Source organism: Scyliorhinus torazame, chromosome 8 (assembly GCF_047496885.1).
Source record: "Scyliorhinus torazame isolate Kashiwa2021f chromosome 8, sScyTor2.1, whole genome shotgun sequence".
Lineage (NCBI taxonomy): Eukaryota > Metazoa > Chordata > Chondrichthyes > Carcharhiniformes > Scyliorhinidae > Scyliorhinus > Scyliorhinus torazame.
Genome location: NC_092714.1, coordinates 1,640,603 through 1,662,115, shown reverse-complemented (window position 1 = coordinate 1,662,115; position 21,513 = coordinate 1,640,603). Strand labels below are relative to the sequence as shown.

At 53.2% G+C, this 21,513-nt stretch overlaps 1 protein-coding gene across 4 annotated transcripts in view; it reads right to left on the bottom strand.

The window, feature by feature from the left end:
* The window catches only part of slc37a1 (solute carrier family 37 member 1), a 198,433-nt gene that overhangs the window by 57,451 nt on the left and 119,469 nt on the right, over positions 1 to 21,513 (bottom strand). For all 4 annotated transcript variants that reach the window (XM_072513035.1, XM_072513037.1, XM_072513034.1 and 1 more), the window contains 2 exons: positions 10,463 to 10,548; positions 4,700 to 4,748 (listed from right to left, as the gene is read on the bottom strand). In XM_072513035.1, the coding sequence (XP_072369136.1) occupies positions 4,700 to 4,748; positions 10,463 to 10,548 (135 nt within the window). The remainder of the gene's footprint in view (positions 1 to 4,699; positions 4,749 to 10,462; positions 10,549 to 21,513) is intronic.

Genomic DNA, 21,513 nt, shown 5'->3' with positions numbered 1-21,513 from the left:
AATGAACGCGAGCACACCATAGGCCTTCTTCACAGCTCTATCCACTTGAGTGGCAACTTTCAAAGATGTATGAACATAGACCCCAAGGTCTCTCTGCTCCTCCACAATGCCAAGAACTCTACCGTTAACCCTGTATTCCGCATTCATATTTGTCCTTCCAAAATGGACAACCTCACACTTTTCAGGGTTAAACTCCATCTGCCACTTCTCAGCCCAGCTCTGCATCCTAGCGATGTCTCTTTGCAGCCGACAACAGCCCTCCTTACTATCCACAACTCCAACAATCTTCGTATCGTCTGCAAATTTACTGACCCACCCTTCAACTCCCTCATCCAAGTCATTAATGAAAATCACAAACAGCAGAGGACCCAGATCTGATCCCTGCGGTACACCACTGGTAACTGGGATCCAGGCTGAATATTTGCCATCCACCACCACTCTCTGACTTCTATCGGTTAGCCAGTTCGTTATCCAACTGGCCAAATTTCCCACTATCCCATGCCTCCTTACTTTGTGCAGAAGCCTACCATGGGGAACTTTATCAAATGCCTTACTAAAATCCATGTACACTACATCCACTGCTTGGTCACCTCCTCAAAGAATTCAATAAGATTTGTAAGGCAAGACCTACCCCTCACAAATCCGTGCTGACTATCCCTAATCAAGCAGTATCTTTCCAGATGCTCAGAAATCCTATCCTTCAGTACCCTTTCCATTACTTTGCCGACCACCGAAGTAAGACTAACTGGCCTGTAATTCCCAGGGTTATCCCTAGTTCCTTTTTTGAACAGGGGCACGACATTCGCCACTCTCCAATCCCCTGGTACCACCCCTGTTGACAGTGAGGACGAAAAGATAATTGCCAACGGCTCTGCAATTTCATCTCTTCCTTCCCATAGAATCCTTGGATATATCCCGTCAGGCCCGGGGGACTTGTCTATCCTCAAGTTTTTCAAAATGCCCAACACATCTTCCTTCCTAACAAGTATTTCCTCGAGCTTACCAATCTGTTTCACACTGTCCTCTCCAACAATATCGCCCCTCTCATTTGTAAATACAGAAGAAAAGTACTCATTCAAGACCTCGCCTATCTCTTCAGACTCAATACACAATCTCCCGCTACTGTCCTTGATCGGACCTACCCTCGCTCTAGTCATTCTCATATTTCTCACATATGTGTAAAAGGCCTTGGGGTTTTCCTTGATCCTACCCGCCAAAGATTGTTCATGCCCTCTCTTAGCTCTCCTAATCCCTTTCTTCAGTTCCCTCCTGGCTATCTTGTATCCCTCCAATGCCCTGTCTGAACCTTGTTTCCTCAGCCTTACATAAGTCACCTTTTTCCTCTTAACAAGACATTCAACCTCTCTTGTCAACCATGGTTCCCTCACTCGACCATCTCTTCCCTGCCTGACAGGGACATACATATCAAGGACATGTAGCACCTGTTCCTTGAACAAGTTCCACATTTCACTTGTGTCCTTCCCTGCCAGCCTATGTTCCCAACTTATGCACTTCAATTCTTGTCTGACAACATCGTATTTACCCTTCCCCCAATTGTAAACCTTGCCCTGTTGCACGTACCTATCCCTCTCCATTACTAAAGTGAAAGTCACAGAATTGTGGTCACTATCTCCAAAATGCTCCCCCACTAACATATCTATCACTTGCCCTGGTTCATTACCCAGTACTAAATCCAATATTGCCCCTCCTCTGGTTGGACAATCTACATACTGTGTTAGAAAAGCTTCCTGGACACACTGCACAAACACCACCCCATCCAAACTATTTGATCTAAAGAGTTTCCACTCAATATTTGGGAAGTTAAAGTCGCCCATGACTACTACCCTATGACTTCTGCACCTTTCCAAAATCTGTTTCCCAATCTGTTCCTCAACATCTCTGCTACTATTGGGGGGCCTATAGAAAACTCCTAACAAGGTGACTGCTCCTTTCCTATTTCTGACTTCAACCCATACTACCTCAATAGGGTGATACTCCTCGAACTGCCTTTCTGCAGCTGTTATACTATCTCGAATTAATAATGCCACCCCCCCACCTCTTTTACCACCCTCCCTAATCTTATTGAAACATCTATAACCAGGGACCTCCAACAACCATTTCTGCCCCTCTTCTATCCAAGTTTCCGTGATGGCCACCACATCGTAGTCCCAAGTATCGATCCATGCCTTAAGTTCACCCACCTTATTCCTGATGCTTCTTGCGTTGAAGTATACACACTTCAACCCATCTCTGTGCCTGCAAATACTCTCCTTTGTCAGTGTTCCCTTCCCCACTGCCTCATTACATGCTTTGGCGTCCTGAATATCGGCTACCTTAGTTGCTGGACTACAAATCCGGTTCCCATTCCCCTGCCAAATTAGTTTAAACCCTCCCGAAGAGTACTAGCAAACCTCCCTCCCAGGATATTGGTGCCCCTCTGGTTCAGATGCAACCCGTCCTGCTTGTACAGGTCCCACCTTCCCCAGAATGCGCTCCAATTATCCAAATACCTGAAGCCCTCCCTCCTACACCATTCCTGCAGCCACGTGTTCAACTGCACTCTCTCCCTATTCCTAGCCTCGCTATCACGTGGCACCGGCAACAAACCAGAGATGACAACTGTCTGTCCTGGCTTTCAACTTCCAGCCTAACTCCCTAAACTTGTTTATTACCTCCACACCCCTTTTCCTACCTATGTCGTTGGTACCAATGTGCACCACGACTTCTGGCTGCTCCCCCTCCCCCTTAAGGATCCTGAAGACACGATACGAGACATCCCTGGCCCTGGCACCCGGGAGGCAACATACCTTCCGGGAGTCTCGCTCGCGACCACAGAATCTCCTATCTATTCCCCTAACCATTGAATCTCCTACAACTATTGCTTTTCTATTCTCCCCCCTTCCCTTCTGAGCCCCAGAGCCAGACTCAGTGCCAGAGACCTGGCCGCTAGGGCCTTCCCCCGGTAGGTCATCCCCCCCAACAGCATCCAAAACGGTATACTTGTTTTGAAGGGGAACGGCCACGAGGGATCCCTGCACTGTCTGCCTGTTTGTTTTTTTCCCCCTGACTGTAACCCAGCTATTCTTGTCCTGTGCCTTGGGTGTGGTTACCTCCCTGTAACTCTTCTCAATCACCCCCTCTGCCTCCCGGATGATCCGAAGTTCATCCAGCTTCAGCTCCAGTTCCCTAACACGGTCTTTGAGGAGCTGAAGTTGGGTGCACTTCCCGCAGGTATAGTCAGTGGGGACACCGGTGGTATCCCTCACCACCCACATCCTACAGGAGGAGCATGTAACTGGCCTAGCCTCCATCCCCTCTTACCTTACAGAATATAGCTGCTGTGTGGAGTAACTAGATCTCCGCCCTCCGACTCTGCTCCCAGTCAGCTACACTTCCTGTAAACTCCTGGCTCTCTGTAGGAGTCCTTGTTGTCGAGATGCTCTAGGGATGAGTGTAGGGCCAGGGAGATGGTGTCTGCTGTGGACCGGTTGAGGCGGTATGCAAATTGCAGTGGATCTAGGCATTCTGGGAGTATGGAGTTGATGCCCTTCATGACCAACCTCTCGAAGTGACGGCCTCCCCGAACAGGAGCCTGAATGTGGCGACTAGGGGCTTTTCACAGTAACTTCATTGAAGCCTACTTGTGACAATAAGCAATTTATTATTAAGTCAGGGCTACCGGATGGCAGTCATTGAGGCACGTTGCCTGGTTAACCGGTCTGATGGTGGCCTTCTTGAAGCAGGTGGGGACATAGGAAGGTGGTTGTGGTGGTTGGTGGTCAATTATCTCAGCTCCAGGACATCACTGCAGGAGTTCCTCAGGACAGTGTCCTCGGCCCAACCACCTTCAGCTGCTTCATCAATGACCTTCCTTCCATCATAAGGTCAGTAGTGGGGATGTTTGCTGATGACTGCACAATGTTCAGCACAATTCGCGACTCCTCAGATAATGAAGCAGTCCCTGTCCAAATGCAGCAAGACCCGGACAATATCCAGGCTCGGGGCTGGCAAGGGGCAAGTTACATTCGTGCCACACAAGTGCCCGGCAATGACCATCTCCAATCAGAGACAATCTAACCACCCCCCCTTGACATTCAATGGCATTACCATCGCTGAATCCCCACAATCAACATCCTGAGGGTTACCATTGACTAGAAACTGAACTGGAAAAGCCATATTAATACTGTGGCTACCAGGGTAGATCAAAAGCTCGGAATCCTACGGTGAGTGACTCAACTCCTGACCCCACCAAAGCCTGTCGAGAAGGCACAAGTCAGGAGTGTGATGGAATACTCTCCACTTGCCTGGATGAGCGCAGCTCCAACAACACTCAAGAAGCCCGACAAGCACCCAGGACAAAGCAGCCCCGCTTGATTGCTCCTCCTTCCACAAACATTCAGACCCGCCACCACCGACGCACAGGGGCAGCCGTGTGTACCATCTACAAGATGCACTGCAGTAACTCACCAAGGTTCCTTAGACAGAACCTTCCAAACCCACGACCACCACCATCTAGAAGGACAAGAGCAGCAGATCTGGCATTCCCTTTGTAACAGCACTGTGGGTGTACCTACAGTTCAGGGACTGCCGTGATTAACGCAGGCGGTTCATCCGCACCTTCTCAAGGACAGTTAGGTCTGGGCAGTAAATGCTGACCAGCCATATCCGTAAATAAATAACAGAATGAAAGTGAACTTACCAACGATGGTCTTCAGACTCATGTAGCCAATTGCGGAGAAAATGTAGAGCTGTAGAAACAGAAACTTGACATTCAAATCTTCGCACATTTATATTTAACCATTTCCTGTAACGAAGAACAGCTCCAGACAAGGAAAAGCACCCAACCAACCGAGCCGGTGGTCACTGGAGTGTGGTGTACATGAGGAGACAGACTGATTCAGCTGCTAAATATACACTGCCGTCAGCTTGTGTACAAACAACTTGTCAAAATTGTCAAATGGTTTCAGACAAGTGAAAAAGTGATTTGACTGATTGTTGATAAAACAATAACAAGACAAGAGAGAGAATTATCACCAGAACAAAATGGGCGATGTAGAACAAGGCCAGGGTGGTGAAGAGAAAGGTCAGACCTGCAGAAAGGTCGTTCAAGGTCAATCGGCATCTTTAAAAAGCAACTGGATCGATTCGATATCTGTGGAGAAGAGAATTGACAGTGATAGAGGCATTAATAGCACTGCTTGATATACTTCCTGGAGAGGCAAGGAAGGAAATGAAGTAGTTGATCAGCAGTTGGCAATATGAATGAGAGGGAAATAGAACAAGCTGGAATGAATCTTGAATGGAATTAGATTGATGGACAAATGATCTTCCTTCATTCTAAACTTCTTTTTCCAGGCAGGGCAGACAGTTTGAGGACAGCAATGTGCATAAGACCATAAAACATAGGAGCAGAATTAGACCACTCGGCCCATCGAGTCTGCTCTGCCATTTAATCACGGCTGATATTTTCTCATCCCCATTCTCCTGCCTTCTCCCCATTACCCCTGATCCCCTTATTAATCAAGAACCTATCTATCTCTGTCTTATAGACACTCAGTGATTTGGCCTCCACAGCCTCCTGCGGCAAAGAGTTCCACAGATTCACCACCCTCTGGCTGAAGAAATTCCTCCTCATCCCTGTTTTAAAGGATCGTCCCTTTAGTCTGAGATGGTGTCCTCTGGTTCTAGTTTTTCCTACAAGTGGAAACATCCTCTCTACGTCCACTCTATCCAGGCCTCGCAATATCCGGTAAGTTTCAATAAGATCCCCCCTCACCCTTCTAAACTCCAACGAGTACAGACCCAGAGTCCTCAACCGTTCCTCATACGGCAAGTTCTTCATTCCAGCGATCATTCTTGTGAACCTCCTCTGGACCCTTTCCATGGCCAGCACATCCTTCCTTAGATACGGGGCCCAAAACTGCTCTCAATACTCCAAATGGGATCTGACCAGAGCCTTATACAGCCTCAGAAGTACATCCCTGGTCTTGTATTCTAGCCCTCTCGACATGAATGCTAACATTGCATTTGCCTTCTTAACTGCCGACTGAACCTGCACGTTAACCTTAAGAGAATCGTGAACAAGGACTCCCAAGTCCCTTTGTGTTTCGGATTTCCTAAGCATTTCCCCATTTAGAAAATAGTCTATGCCTAAATTCCTCCTTCCAAAGTGCAGAACCTCACACTTTTCCACATTGTATTCCATCTGCCACTTCATTGCCCACTCTCCTAGCTTGTCCAAATCCTTCTGCAGCCCCCTTGCTTCCTCAATACTGCCTGTCCCTCTACAGATCTTTGTATCATCTGCAAACTTAGCAACAGTGCCTTCAGTACCTTCTTCCAGATCATTAATGTATATTGTGAAAAGTTGTGGTCCCAGCACAGACCCCTGAGGCACACCACTAGTCACCGGCTGCCATCCTGAAAAAGACCCCTTTATCCCCACTCTTTGCCTTCTGCCAGTCAGCCAATCCTCTATCCATGCCAGGATCTTACCCTGAACACCATGGGCTCTTAACTTATTTAACAGTCTCCTATGCGGCACCTTGTCAAAAGTGCAGACAGAAGCCATGCCACCAGTTACCAGGATCAACTGAAAACTGAGCAAGGAACCTTAATGCCATCGATTGGACTGAAACGAGACTGGAGTCTCCCAGAAAAAGCTCAACAATGTGGTCAAGAAGAGGGAGCAGAGATTGAAGGTAGAAAAGTAGTTTATGGTGACTTGTATAGAGCGGCATGCTACTGCAGCGGTTAGCACTGCTGCCTCAGGGTGCTGAGGTCCCAGATTCAATCCCAGCCCTGGGTCACTGTCCGTGTGGAGTTTGCACGTTCTCCCCATGTCTGGTGTTGTGCAGGGGATGTGGATTGGCCACGCTAAATTGCCCCTTGATGCACAATCAATGACCACTAAAGCGAGGTTGTAGTCCAACTGAAGGCTTTAATAAGCTAGATGTTTCCGCCAGCAGCTCAGGTACAGAAAGAAGGCTGCTGGGGCAGCATGGGCTCTTATACCCCGCCTTGCAGGGCGGAGCTACCATACAGCTTGACCAATAGGAAACATACAATATCTACCAATGGTGTTCCAGCATTACCAGGTACCATAATACCTCTACACAGACTACCACACCCCCTCATTGGATACACTAAATTTATGAAAACAAATGAGGATATGTGTGACTTTGGAAAATAGAGTGAGGAGAGTGGTGTGAAATAGCCACGGATAGGGAAAGGATGGAATCCAAATGGAGGAACTGGAAGTGAAGGTTGTTGTAAAACAGATGGGAAAGAGTTTACGATGGGGATCAACAAGATGCTGCAGGTTATACTGCCAGCTGATAGTCTGAATAACCTTACCCAGTCACATCAGAGGGAGGAGGAGGGAGGGAGAGGGAGGGAGGGAGGGAGGGAGGGGGAGGGAGGGGGGGGGAGGGAGAGGGAGGGAGGGAGGGAGGGAGAGGGAGGGAGACAGAGGGAGGGAGGGAGGGAGGGAGGGAGAGGGAGGGAGGGAGACAGAGGGAGGGAGGGAGGGAGACAGAGGGAGGGAGGGAGGGAGACAGAGGGAGGGAGGGAGACAGACAGAGGGAGGGAGAGAGGGAGGGAGACAGAGGGAGGGAGAGAGGGAGGGAGACAGAGGGAGGGAGAGAGGGAGGGAGACAGAGGGAGGGAGGGAGGGAGACAGAGGGAGGGAGGGAGACAGAGGGAGGAAGGGAGACAGAGGGAGGGAGGGAGGGAGACAGAGGGAGGGAGGGAGGGAGACAGAGGGAGGGAGGGAGACAGAGGGAGGGAGGGAGACAGAGGGAGGGAGGGAGACAGAGGGAGGGAGGGAGACAGAGGGAGGGAGGGAGGGAGGCAGACAGAGGGAGGGAGGGAGGGAGACAGACAGAGGGAGGGAGGGAGGGAGACAGACAGAGGGAGGGAGGGAGAGGGAGGGAGGGAGACAGAGGGAGGGAGGGAGGGAGACAGAGGGAGGGAGGGAGGGAGACAGAGGGAGGGAGGGAGGGAGACAGAGGGAGGGAGGGAGGGAGACAGAGGGAGGGAGGGAGACAGAGGGAGGGAGGGAGGGAGACAGAGGGAGGGAGGGAGGGAGACAGAGGGAGGGAGGGAGGGAGACAGAGGGAGGGAGGGAGGGAGACAGAGGGAGGGAGGGAGGGAGACAGAGGGAGGGATGGAGGGAGACAGAGGGAGGGAGACAGAGGGAGGGAGGGAGACAGAGGGAGGGAGGGAGACAGAGGGAGGGAGGGAGACAGAGGGAGGGAGGGAGACAGAAGGAGGGAGGGAGACAGAGGGAGGGAGGGAGACAGAGGGAGGGAGGGAGACAGAGGGAGGGAGGGAGACAGAGGGAGGGAGGGAGACAGAGGGAGGGACGGAGACAGAGGGAGGGAGGGAGACAGAGGGAGGGAGGGAGACAGAGGGAGGGAGGGAGACAGAGGGAGGGAGGGAGACAGGGGGAGGGAGGGAGACAGGGGGAGGGAGGGAGACAGGGGGAGGGAGGGAGACAGGGGGAGGGAGGGAGACAGGGGGAGGGAGGGAGACAGGGGGAGGGAGGGAGACAGGGGAGGGAGGGAGACAGGGGGAGGGAGGGAGACAGGGGGAGGGAGGGAGACAGGGGGAGGGAGGGAGACAGGGGGAGGGAGGGAGACAGGGGGAGGGAGGGAGACAGAGGGGGGGAGGGAGACAGAGGGGGGGAGGGAGACAGAGGGGGGGGAGGGAGACAGAGGGGGGGGAGGGAGACAGAGGGGGGGAGGGAGACAGAGGGGGGGGAGGGAGACAGAGGGGGGGAGGGAGACAGAGGGGGGGAGGGAGACAGAGGGGGGGAGGGAGACAGAGGGGGGAGGGAGACAGAGGGGGGGAGGGAGACAGAGGGGGGGAGGGAGACAGAGGGGGGGGGAGGGAGACAGAGGGGGGGGGGGGAGACAGAGGGGGGGGGGGAGACAGAGGGGGGGGAGGGAGACAGAGGGGGGGAGGGAGACAGAGGGGGGGGGAGGGAGACAGAGGGGGGGGGAGGGAGACAGGGGGGGGGGAGGGAGACAGAGGGGGGGGAGGGAGACAGAGGGGGGGGAGGGAGACAGAGGGGGGGGGAGGGAGACAGAGGGGGGGAGGGAGACAGAGGGGGGGGAGGGAGACAGAGGGGGGGGGGAGGGAGACAGAGGGGGGGGAGGGAGACAGAGGGGGGAGGGAGACAGAGGGGGGGAGGGAGACAGAGGGGGGGGAGGGAGACAGAGGGGGGGAGGGAGACAGAGGGGGGGAGGGAGACAGAGGGGGGAGGGAGACAGAGGGGGGAGGGAGACAGAGGGGGGAGGGAGACAGAGGGGGGAGGGAGACAGAGGGGGGGGAGGGAGACAGAGGGGGGGGAGGGAGACAGAGGGGGGGGAGGGAGACAGAGGGGGGGAGGGAGACAGAGGGGGGGAGGGAGACAGAGGGGGGGAGGGAGACCGAGGGGGGGGAGGGAGACAGAGGGGGGGAGGGAGACAGAGGGGGGGAGGGAGACAGAGGGGGGGAGGGAGACAGAGGGGGGGAGGGAGACAGAGGGGGGGAGGGAGACAGAGGGGGGAGGGAGACAGAGGGGGGGAGGGAGACAGAGGGGGGGAGGGAGACAGAGGGGGGGAGGGAGACAGAGGGGGGGAGGGAGACAGAGGGGGGGAGGGAGACAGAGGGGGGGGAGGGAGACAGAGGGGGGGAGGGAGACAGAGGGGGGAGGGAGACAGAGGGGGGGAGGGAGACAGAGGGGGGGAGGGAGACAGAGGGGGGAGGGAGACAGAGGGGGGGAGGGAGACAGAGGGGGGGAGGGAGACAGAGGGGGGGAGGGAGACAGAGGGGGGGAGGGAGACAGAGGGAGGGAGGGAGACAGAGGGAGGGAGGGAGACAGAGAGAGACAGAGAGAGAGACAGAGAGAGACAGAGAGACAGAGAGAGAGCGATAGAGAGACAGACACACACACACACACACAGACAGAGAGAGCACATGTGGTCGTGAGTGAGCGTGAGAGAGTGAGAGGGTGAGAGCGAGACCCAAAACGCCAGTGAGGGTCAGTGTGTGTGGAACCCGTACCCCAGTGAGAGTCAGTGTGTGTGGGACCCGTACCCCAGTGAGAGTCAGTGTGTGTGGGACCCGTACCCCAGTGAGAGTCAGTGTGTGGGACCCGTACCCCAGTGAGAGTCAGTGTGTGTGGGACCCGTACCCCAGTGAGGGTCAGTGTGTGTGGGACCCGTACCCCAGTGAGAGTCAGTGTGTGTGGGACCCGTACCCCAGTGAGAGTCAGTGTGTGTGGGACCCGTACCCCAGTGAGAGTCAGTGTGAAGGACGTGGTCCTCGCCCCTTCTTAACCAGCATTACAATTCGGATCGCTGACCATTGTGTGTCTGGGATCTCACCACATTGAAAATGGCGACATAACAATTGAGAGTTTTCTGGGACAGGAGCAAGATGTATTTTTGTTTATAAATATCTTTTAAGGTCTTACTGTTGGAGCCGCCAGCAGCAACATCACTCCGCAGGTTGTTGCTCTCTTCTTTGTGTAATCAGATATCACACCTGCCAGGATACCACCTGGTTACAGAAATACAGGAAATAATCAAAGTTACCAGACAGTTATTGAGTTTTACAGCACAGAAAGAGGCTCTTTGGCCCATCAGCTCCCTGCTGTCCATCAAGCACCTATCTATTCTAGTCCCATGTTCCAGCACGTGGTCTGTAGCTTTGTCTGCTGTAGAGTTCCAATCGCTCATCGAAATGTTTGTTAAATGTTGTGAGGGTTCCCGCCTCTCCCACCCTTTCAGGCAGAGATCCCGATTCGCACCACCCTCTGAATCACAGAATACCACAAGAGGCTCTTCGGCCCAGCCAGTCCCTCTGGGTGAAAAGATTTTCCCCAAATCCCCTCTGAACATCCTGTCCGTTAAATGTATGCTCCTGGTGAGAAGGGGAAACGTTTCTTCCTGTCGATCCTCCATGTCCCCTCACCGAAATCATGCCCCCCCCTCAGCCTTTTCTGCTCGGAGGAAAATAACCCCAAACTAACCAGCCTATCTTCGTAGCTGAAACTCTCCATGCCAGGCAAGCCCCGGCGAATCTACTCTGCACCCTCTCTAGTGCAATCACTACGCACATGAACATGACACCATCGTTGAAGCCGTCATGATTCAGGTCTTTGTTAGGAAAAGAAAGATAGTTTTAAGGGATTTAAATTTGAATCGTAAACATTGGAAATAAGAAATTAGGGCAGCACGGTAGCACAAGTGGCGAGCACTTTGGCTTCACAGTGCCAGGGTCCCAGGTTCGATTCCCCGCGGAGTCACTGTCTGTGCAGAGTCTGCACCTTCTCCCAGTGTATGCGTGGGTTTCCTCCGGGTGCTCCGGTTTCCTCCCACAGTCCAAAGACATGCAGGTTAGGTGAATTGGCCGTGATAAATTGCCCTTAGTGACCAAAAAAGGTTAGGAGGGGTTATTGGGTTACGGGAATAGGGTGGAAGTGAGGGTTTAAGTGGATCGGTGCAGACTCGATGGGCCGAATGGCCTCCTTCTGCACTATGTTCTATGTTTTAAGTGAATTTAATGTTTGTGTGTCTGGAAAGGTAAACCTATAGATAGATTCAGGCTGGACAAAGGTGTGTGTTTGTAAGTGTGGGGGTTGGTTCAATTCCAACTCTGATTCTATTCTGTTTAGAGATGGCTACAGCGTGAAGAATAAATAAAATGCATAAGTATGAGTCCGGTGCTCAGCAATAGGAGGTCACTTCCAGCAGCGAAGGCTTTCCCTTGTTCTCAGTTTTAAATGCAAGCCAGAGCAGTTGGAGACAGAATCTCAGGGAGTGAACATCTCTCAACTCTGCCAGAAAAAAGGCTGGACAGGACAGTGGCTGCAAAGAATCAGGCTTCCTAAAGAACCAGTTACAGTCCAGATAACCAGAGAATTGGGACAGAAAGAATGTCTAAGTCAGGATTAACAGAGACCAAGGTATTGTTCAGAAGAATTCAAGGAAGAGTAAACAAAGTGTTCGGAGTTAAAGAGACAATCACAGTAACTTGATTTAAAGTGGGACAACAGACTTCAGAGGTAGATGAAACATTTGATGCCATTTTAATACAGTCAGGGAATCGAGAGTTAAAAGCAATTGTGAACAGTTTGCACAGCAGTCAAAACAAAGAAAATCTAAAGAGGTTGGGCATTGGTTAGCACTGTTGCTTCACAGCACCAGGATCCCGGGTTTGATTCCCGTCTTGGGTCACTGCCTGTGCGGAGTCTGCACATCCTCCCAGTGTGTGCGTTTCCTCCGGGTGCTCCGGTTTCCTCCCACAGTGCAAAGATGTGCAGGTTAGGTGGATTGGCCATGATAAATTGCCCTTAGTGTCCAAAATTGCCCTTAGTGTTGGCTGGGGTTACTGGGTTATGGGGATAGGGTGGAGGTGTTGCCTTTGGGTAGGGTGCTGTTTCCAAGAGCCGGTGCAGACTCGATGGGACGAATGGCCTCCTTCTGCACTGTAAATTCTATGAAGAGCAGAGTATGTGTATTTGACCCGCTCCCAGTCACTGTGCTGTTTATATACCCGCTCCCAGTCACCGTGCTGTTTATATCCCCGCTCCCAGTCACCGTGCTGTTTATATCCCCGCTCCCAGTCACCGTGCTGTTTATATCCCCGCTCCCAGTCACCGTGCTGTTTATATCCCCGCTCCCAGTCACCGTGCTGTTTATATCCCCGCTCCCAGTCACCGTGCTGTTTATATCCCGCTCCCAGTCACCGTGCTGTTTATATCCCCGCTCCCAGTCACCGTGCTGTTTATATCCCCGCTCCCAGTCACCGTGCTGTTTATATCCCGCTCCCAGTCACCGTGCTGTTTATATCCCGCTCCCAGTCACCGTGCTATTTATATCCCCGCTCCCAGTCACCGTGCTGTTTATATCCCCGCTAACAGTCACTGAGCTGTTTATATCCCGCTCCCAGTCACTGTGCTGTTTATATCCCCGCTCCCAGTCACTGTGCTGTTTATATCCCCGCTCCCAGTCACTGTGCTGTTTATATCCCCGCTCCCAGTCACCGCGCTGTTTATATCCCCGCTCCCAGTCACCGTGCTGTTTATATCCCCGCTCCCAGTCACCGTGCTGTTTATATCCCGCTCCCAGTCACCGTGCTGTTTATATCCCCGCTCCCAGTCACCGTGCTGTTTATATCCCCGCTCCCAGTCACCGTGCTGTTTATATCCCCGCTCCCAGTCACCGTGCTGTTTATATCCCGCTCCCAGTCACCGTGCTGTTTATATCCCGCTCCCAGTCACCGTGCTGTTTATATCCCCGCTCCCAGTCACCGTGCTGTTTATATCCCCGCTAACAGTCACTGAGCTGTTTATATCCCGCTCCCAGTCACTGTGCTGTTTATATCCCCGCTCCCAGTCACTGTGCTGTTTATATCCCCGCTCCCAGTCACTGTGCTGTTTATATCCCCGCTCCCAGTCACCGCGCTGTTTATATCCCCGCTCCCAGTCACCGTGCTGTTTATATCCCCGCTCCCAGTCACTGTGCTGTTTATATCCCGCTCCCAGTCACTGTGCTGTTCATATCCCGCTCCCAGTCACTGTGCTGTTTATATCCCCGCTCCCAGTCACTGTGCTGTTTATATCCCCGCTCCCAGTCACTGTGCTGTTTATATCCCCGCTCCCAGTCACTGTGCTGTTTATATCCCCGCTCCCAGTCACTGTGCTGTTTATATCCCCGCTCCCAGTCACCGTGCTGTTTATATACCCGCTCACAGTCACCGTGCTGTTTATATCCCCGCTCCCAGTCACCGTGCTGTTTATATCCCCGCTCCCAGTCACCGTGCTGTTTATATCCCCGCTCCCAGTCACTGTGCTGTTTATATCCCCGCTCCCAGTCACTGTGCTGTTTATATCCCCGCTCCCAGTCACTGTGCTGTTTATATCCCCGCTCCCAGTCACTGTGCTGTTTATATCCCCGCTCCCAGTCACTGTGCTGTTTATATCCCCGCTCCCAGTCACTGTGCTGTTTATATCCCCGCTCCCAGTCAGTGCTGTTTATATCCCCGCTCCCAGTCACTGTGCTGTTTATATCCCGATACCAGTCAGTGTGCTGTTTATATCCCCGCTGCCAGTCGCTGTGCTGTTTATATCCCGATCCCAGTCAGTGTGCTGTTTATATCCCCGCTCCCAGTCACTGTGCTGTTTATATCCCGCTCCCAGTCACTGTGCTGTTTATATCCCCGCACCCAGTCACTGTGCTGTTTATATCCCCGCTCCCAGTCGCTGTGCTGTTTATATCCCCGCTCCCAGTCACTGTGCTGTTTATATCCCCGATCCCAGTCACCGTGCTGTTTATATCCCCGCTCCCAGTCACCGTGCTGTTTATATCCCGATCCCAGTCACTGTGCTGTTTATATCCCCGCTCCCAGTCACTGTGCTGTTTATATCCCCGCTCCCAGTCACCGTGCTGTTTATATCCCCGCACCCAGTCACCGTGCTGTTTATATCCCCGCTCCCAGTCACTGTGCTGTTTATATCCCGATCCCAGTCAGTGTGCTGTTTATATCCCCGCTCCCAGTCACTGTGCTGTTTATATCCCGCTCCCAGTCACTGTGCTGTTTATATCCCCGCTCCCAGTCACTGTGCTGTTTATATCCCCGCTCCCAGTCGCTGTGCTGTTTATATCCCCGCTCCCAGTCACCGTGCTGTTTATATCCCCGCTCCCAGTCACCGTGCTGTTTATATCCCCGCTCCCAGTCACCGTGCTGTTTATATCCCCGCTCCGAGTCACTGTGCTGTTTATATCCCCGCTCCCAGTCACTGTGCTGTTTATATCCCCACTCCCAGTCACTGTGCTGTTTATATCCCCGCTCCCAGTCACTGTGCTGTTTATATCCCCGCTCCCAGTCAGTGTGTGTTTATATCCCCGCTCCCAGTCACTGTGCTGTTTATATCCCCGCTCCCAGTCACTGTGCTGTTTATATCCCCGCTCCCAGTCACTGTGCTGTTTATATCCCCGCTCCCAGTCACTGTGCTGTTTATATCCCCGCTCCCAGTCACTGCTGTTTATATCCCCGCTCCCAGTCGCTGTGCTGTTTATATCCCCGCTCCCAGTCACTGTGCTGTTTATATCCCCGCTCCCAGTCGCTGTGCTGTTTATATCCCCGCTCCCAGTCACTGTGCTGTTTATATCCCCGCTCCCAGTCACTGTGCTGTTTATATCCCGGCTCCCAGTCGCTGTGCTGTTTATATCCCCGCTCCCAGTCACTGTGCTGTTTATATCCCGCTCCCAGTCACCGTGCTGTTTATATCCCCGCTCCCAGTCAGTGTGCTGTTTATATCCCCGCTCCCAGTCACTGTGCTGTTTATATCCCCGCTCCCAGTCACTGTGCTGTTTATATCCCCGCTCCCAGTCACTGTGCTGTTTATATCCCGATCCCAGTCACCGTGCTGTTTATAACCCGCTCCCAGTCACTGTGCTGTTTATATCCCCGCTCCCAGTCACTGTGCTGTTTATATCCCCGCTCCCAGTCAGTGTGCTGTTTATATCCCCGCTCCCAGTCACTGTGCTGTTTATATCCCCGCTCCCAGTCACTGTGCTGTTTATATCCCCGCTCCCAGTCACTGTGCTGTTTATATCCCCGCTCCCAGTCACTGTGCTGTTTATATCCCCGCTCCCAGTCACCGTGCTGTTTATATCCCCGCTCCCAGTCACCGTGCTGTTTATATCCCCGCTCCCAGTCACCGTGCTGTTTATATCCCCGCTCCCAGTCAGTGTGCTGTTTATATCCCCGCTCCCAGTCACTGTGCTGTTTATATCCCCGCTCCCAGTCACTGTGCTGTTTATATCCCCGCTCCCAGTCACTGTGCTGTTTATATCCCCGCTCCCAGTCACTGTGCTGTTTATATCCCCGCTCCCAGTCACCGTGCTGTTTATATCCCCGCTCCCAGTCACCGTGCTGTTTATATCCCCGCTCCCAGTCACTGTGCTGTTTATATCCCCGCTCCCAGTCACCGTGCTGTTTATATCCCCGCTCCCAGTCACTGTGCTGTTTATATCCCCGCTCCCAGTCACTGTGCTGTTTATATCCCCGCTCCCAGTCACTGTGCTGTTTATATCCCCGCTCCCAGTCACTGTGCTGTTTATATCCCCGCTCCCAGTCACTGTGCTGTTTATATCCCCGCTCCCAGTCACCGTGCTGTTTATATCCCCGCTCCCAGTCACTGTGCTGTTTATATCCCGCTCCCAGGCACCGTGCTGTTTATATCCCCGCTCCCAGTCGCTGTGCTGTTTATATCCCCGCTCCCAGTCACTGTGCTGTTTATATCCCCGCTCCCAGTCAGTGTGCTGTTTATATCCCCGCTCCCAGTCACTGTGCTGTTTATATCCCCGCTCCCAGTCACTGTGCTGTTTATATCCCCGCTCCCAGTCACCGTGCTGTTCATATCCCGCTCCCAGTCAGTGTGCTGTTTATATCCCCGCTCCCAGTCACTGTGCTGTTTATATCCCCGCTCCCAGTCACTGTGCTGTTTATATCCCGCTCCCAGTCACCGTGCTGTTTATATCCCGCTCCCAGTCAGTGTGCTGTTTATATCCCCGCTCCCAGTCACCGTGCTGTTTATATCCCGCTCCCAGTCAGTGTGCTGTTTATATCCCCGCTCCCAGACACCGTGCTGTTTATATCCCCGCTCCCAGTGACCGTGCTGTTTATATCCCCGCTCCCAGTCACCGTGCTGTTTATATCCCGCTCCCAGTCAGTGTGCTGTTTATATCCCGCTCCCAGTCACCGTGCTGTTTATATCCCCGCTCCCAGTCACTGTGCTGTTTATATCCCCGCTCCCAGTCACCGTGCTGTTTATATCCCCGCTCCCAGTCACTGTGCTGTTTATATCCCCGCTCCCAGTCACTGTGCTGTTTATATCCCCGCTCCCAGTCACTGTGTTGTTTATATCCCCGCTCCCAGTCAGTGTGCTGTTTATATCCCGCTCCCAGTCACCGTGCTGTTTATATCCCCGCTCCCAGTCACTGTGCTGTTTATATCCCGCTCCCAGTCACCGTGCTGTTTATATCCCGCTCCCAGTCAGTGTGCTGTTTATATCCCGCTCCCAGTCACCGTGCTGTTTATATCCCCGCTCCCAGTCACTGTGCTGTTTATATCCCCGCTCCCAGTCACCGTGCTGTTTATATCCCCGCTCCCAGTCACTGTGCTGTTCATATCCCCGCTCCCAGTCACTGTGCTGTTTATATCCCCGCACCCAGTCACTGTGCTGTTTATATCCCCGCTCCCAGTCGCTGTGCTGTTTATATCCCCGCTCCCAGTCACTGTGCTGTTTATATCCCCGCTCCCAGTCGCTGTGCTGTTTATATCCCCGCTCCCAGTCACTGTGCTGTTTATATCCCCGATCCCAGTCACCGTGCTGTTTATATCCCCGCTCCCAGTCACCGTGCTGTTTATATCCCCGCTCCCAGTCACCGTGCTGTTTATATCCCCGCTCCCAGTCACTGTGCTGTTTATATCCCGCTCCCAGTCACTGTGCTGTTTATATCCCCGCTCCCAGTCACTGGGTTGTTTATATCCCCGCTCCCAGTCGCTGTGCTGTTTATATCCCCGCTCCCAGTCACTGTGCTGTTTATATCCCCGCTCCCAGTCACTGTGCTGTTTATATCCCGCTCCCAGTCACTGTGCTGTTCATATCCCGCTCCCAGTCACTGTGCTGTTTATATCCCGCTCCCAGTCACTGTGCTGTTTATATCCCCGCTCCCAGTCGCTGTGCTGTTTATATCCCGCTCCCAGTCACTGTGCTGTTTATATCCTCGCTCCCAGTCACTGTGCTGTTTATATCCCCGCTCCAAGTCACTGTGTTGTTTATATCCCCGCTCCCTGTCACTGTGTGTTTATATCCCCGCTCCCAGTCACTGTGCTGTTTATATCCTCGCTCCCAGTCACTGTGCTGTTTATATCCCCGCTCCAAGTCACTGTGTTGTTTATATCCCCGCTCCCTGTCACTGTGTGTTTATATCCTCGCTCCCAGTCACTGTGCTGTTTATATCCCCGCTCCAAGTCACTGTGCTGTTTATATCCCCGCTCCCAGTCGCTGTGCTGTTTATATCCCCGCTCCCAGTCACTGTGCTGTTTATATCCCCGCTCCCAGTCGCTGTGCTGTTTATATCCCCGCTCCCAGTCACTGTGCTGTTTATATCCCCGATCCCAGTCACCGTGCTGTTTATATCCCCGCTCCCAGTCACTGTGCTGTTTATATCCCCGCTCCCAGTCACCGTGCTGTTTATATCCCCGCTCCCAGTCACTGTGCTGTTTATATCCCCGATCCCAGTCACCGTGCTGTTTATATCCCCGCTCCCAGTCACCGTGCTGTTTATATCCCCGCTCCCAGTCACCGTGCTGTTTATATCCCCGCTCCCAGTCACTGAGCTGTTTATATCCCCGCTCCCAGTCACTGGGTTGTTTATATCCCCGCTCCCAGTCGCTGTGCTGTTTATATCCCCGCTCCCAGTCACTGTGCTGTTTATATCCCGCTCCCAGTCACTGTGCTGTTCATATCCCGCTCCCAGTCACCGCGCTGTTTATATCCCCGCTCCCAGTCACCGTGCTGTTTATATCCCCGCTCCCAGTCACTGAGCTGTTTATATCCCCGCTCCCAGTCACCGTGCTGTTTATATCCCCGCTCCCAGTCACTGGGTTGTTTATATCCCCGCTCCCAGTCACTGTGCTGTTTATATCCCCGCTCCCAGTCACCGTGCTGTTTATATCCCCGCTCCCAGTCACCGTGCTGTTTATATCCCGCTCCCAGTCACCGTGCTGTTTATATCCCCGCTCCCAGTCACTGTGCTGTTTATATCCCCGCTCCCAGTCACTGTGCTGTTTATATCCCCGCTCCCAGTCACTGTGCTGTTTATATCCCCGCTCCCAGTCACTGTGCTGTTTATATCCCCGCTCCCAGTCAGTGCTGTTTATATCCCCGCTCCCAGTCACTGTGCTGTTTATATCCCGATACCAGTCAGTGTGCTGTTTATATCCCCGCTCCCAGTCGCTGTGCTGTTTATATCCCGATCCCAGTCAGTGTGCTGTTTATATCCCCGCTCCCAGTCACTGTGCTGTTTATATCCCGCTCCCAGTCACTGTGCTGTTTATATCCCCGCACCCAGTCACTGTGCTGTTTATATCCCCGCTCCCAGTCGCTGTGCTGTTTATATCCCCGCTCCCAGTCACTGTGCTGTTTATATCCCCGATCCCAGTCACCGTGCTGTTTATATCCCCGCTCCCAGTCACCGTGCTGTTTATATCCCGATCCCAGTCACTGTGCTGTTTATATCCCCGCTCCCAGTCACTGTGCTGTTTATATCCCCGCTCCCAGTCACCGTGCTGTTTATATCCCCGCACCCAGTCACCGTGCTGTTTATATCCCCGCTCCCAGTCACTGTGCTGTTTATATCCCGATCCCAGTCAGTGTGCTGTTTATATCCCCGCTCCCAGTCACTGTGCTGTTTATATCCCGCTCCCAGTCACTGTGCTGTTTATATCCCCGCTCCCAGTCACTGTGCTGTTTATATCCCCGCTCCCAGTCGCTGTGCTGTTTATATCCCCGCTCCCAGTCACCGTGCTGTTTATATCCCCGCTCCCAGTCACCGTGCTGTTTATATCCCCGCTCCCAGTCACCGTGCTGTTTATATCCCCGCTCCGAGTCACTGTGCTGTTTATATCCCCGCTCCCAGTCACTGTGCTGTTTATATCCCCACTCCCAGTCACTGTGCTGTTTATATCCCCGCTCCCAGTCACTGTGCTGTTTATATCCCCGCTCCCAGTCAGTGTGTGTTTATATCCCCGCTCCCAGTCACTGTGCTGTTTATATCCCCGCTCCCAGTCACTGTGCTGTTTATATCCCCGCTCCCAGTCACTGTGCTGTTTATATCCCCGCTCCCAGTCACTGTGCTGTTTATATCCCCGCTCCCAGTCACTGCTGTTTATATCCCCGCTCCCAGTCGCTGTGCTGTTTATATCCCCGCTCCCAGTCACTGTGCTGTTTATATCCCCGCTCCCAGTCGCTGTGCTGTTTATATCCCCGCTCCCAGTCACTGTGCTGTTTATATCCCCGCTCCCAGTCACTGTGCTGTTTATATCCCGGCTCCCAGTCGCTGTGCTGTTTATATCCCCGCTCCCAGTCACTGTGCTGTTTATATCCCGCTCCCAGTCACCGTGCTGTTTATATCCCCGCTCCCAGTCAGTGTGCTGTTTATATCCCCGCTCCCAGTCACTGTGCTGTTTATATCCCCGCTCCCAGTCACTGTGCTGTTTATATCCCCGCTCCCAGTCACTGTGCTGTTTATATCCCGATCCCAGTCACCGTGCTGTTTATAACCCGCTCCCAGTCACTGTGCTGTTTATATCCCCGCTCCCAGTCACTGTGCTGTTTATATCCCCGCTCCCAGTCAGTGTGCTGTTTATATCCCCGCTCCCAGTCACTGTGCTGTTTATATCCCCGCTCCCAGTCACTGTGCTGTTTATATCCCCGCTCCCAGTCACTGTGCTGTTTATATCCCCGCTCCCAGTCACTGTGCTGTTTATATCCCCGCTCCCAGTCACCGTGCTGTTTATATCCCCGCTCCCAGTCACCGTGCTGTTTATATCCCCGCTCCCAGTCACCGTGCTGTTTATATCCCCGCTCCCAGTCAGTGTGCTGTTTATATCCCCGCTCCCAGTCACTGTGCTGTTTATATCCCCGCTCCCAGTCACTGTGCTGTTTATATCCCCGCTCCCAGTCACTGTGCTGTTTATATCCCCGCTCCCAGTCACTGTGCTGTTTATATCCCCGCTCCCAGTCACCGTGCTGTTTATATCCCCGCTCCCAGTCACCGTGCTGTTTATATCCCCGCTCCCAGTCACTGTGCTGTTTATATCCCCGCTCCCAGTCACCGTGCTGTTTATATCCCCGCTCCCAGTCACTGTGCTGTTTATATCCCCGCTCCCAGTCACTGTGCTGTTTATATCCCCGCTCCCAGTCACTGTGCTGTTTATATCCCCGCTCCCAGTCACTGTGCTGTTTATATCCCCGCTCCCAGTCACTGTGCTGTTTATATCCCCGCTCCCAGTCACCGTGCTGTTTATATCCCCGCTCCCAGTCACTGTGCTGTTTATATCCCGCTCCCAGGCACCGTGCTGTTTATATCCCCGCTCCCAGTCGCTGTGCTGTTTATATCCCCGCTCCCAGTCACTGTGCTGTTTATATCCCCGCTCCCAGTCAGTGTGCTGTTTATATCCCCGCTCCCAGTCACTGTGCTGTTTATATCCCCGCTCCCAGTCACTGTGCTGTTTATATCCCCGCTCCCAGTCACCGTGCTGTTCATATCCCGCTCCCAGTCAGTGTGCTGTTTATATCCCCGCTCCCAGTCACTGTGCTGTTTATATCCCCGCTCCCAGTCACTGTGCTGTTTATATCCCGCTCCCAGTCACCGTGCTGTTTATATCCCGCTCCCAGTCAGTGTGCTGTTTATATCCCCGCTCCCAGTCACCGTGCTGTTTATATCC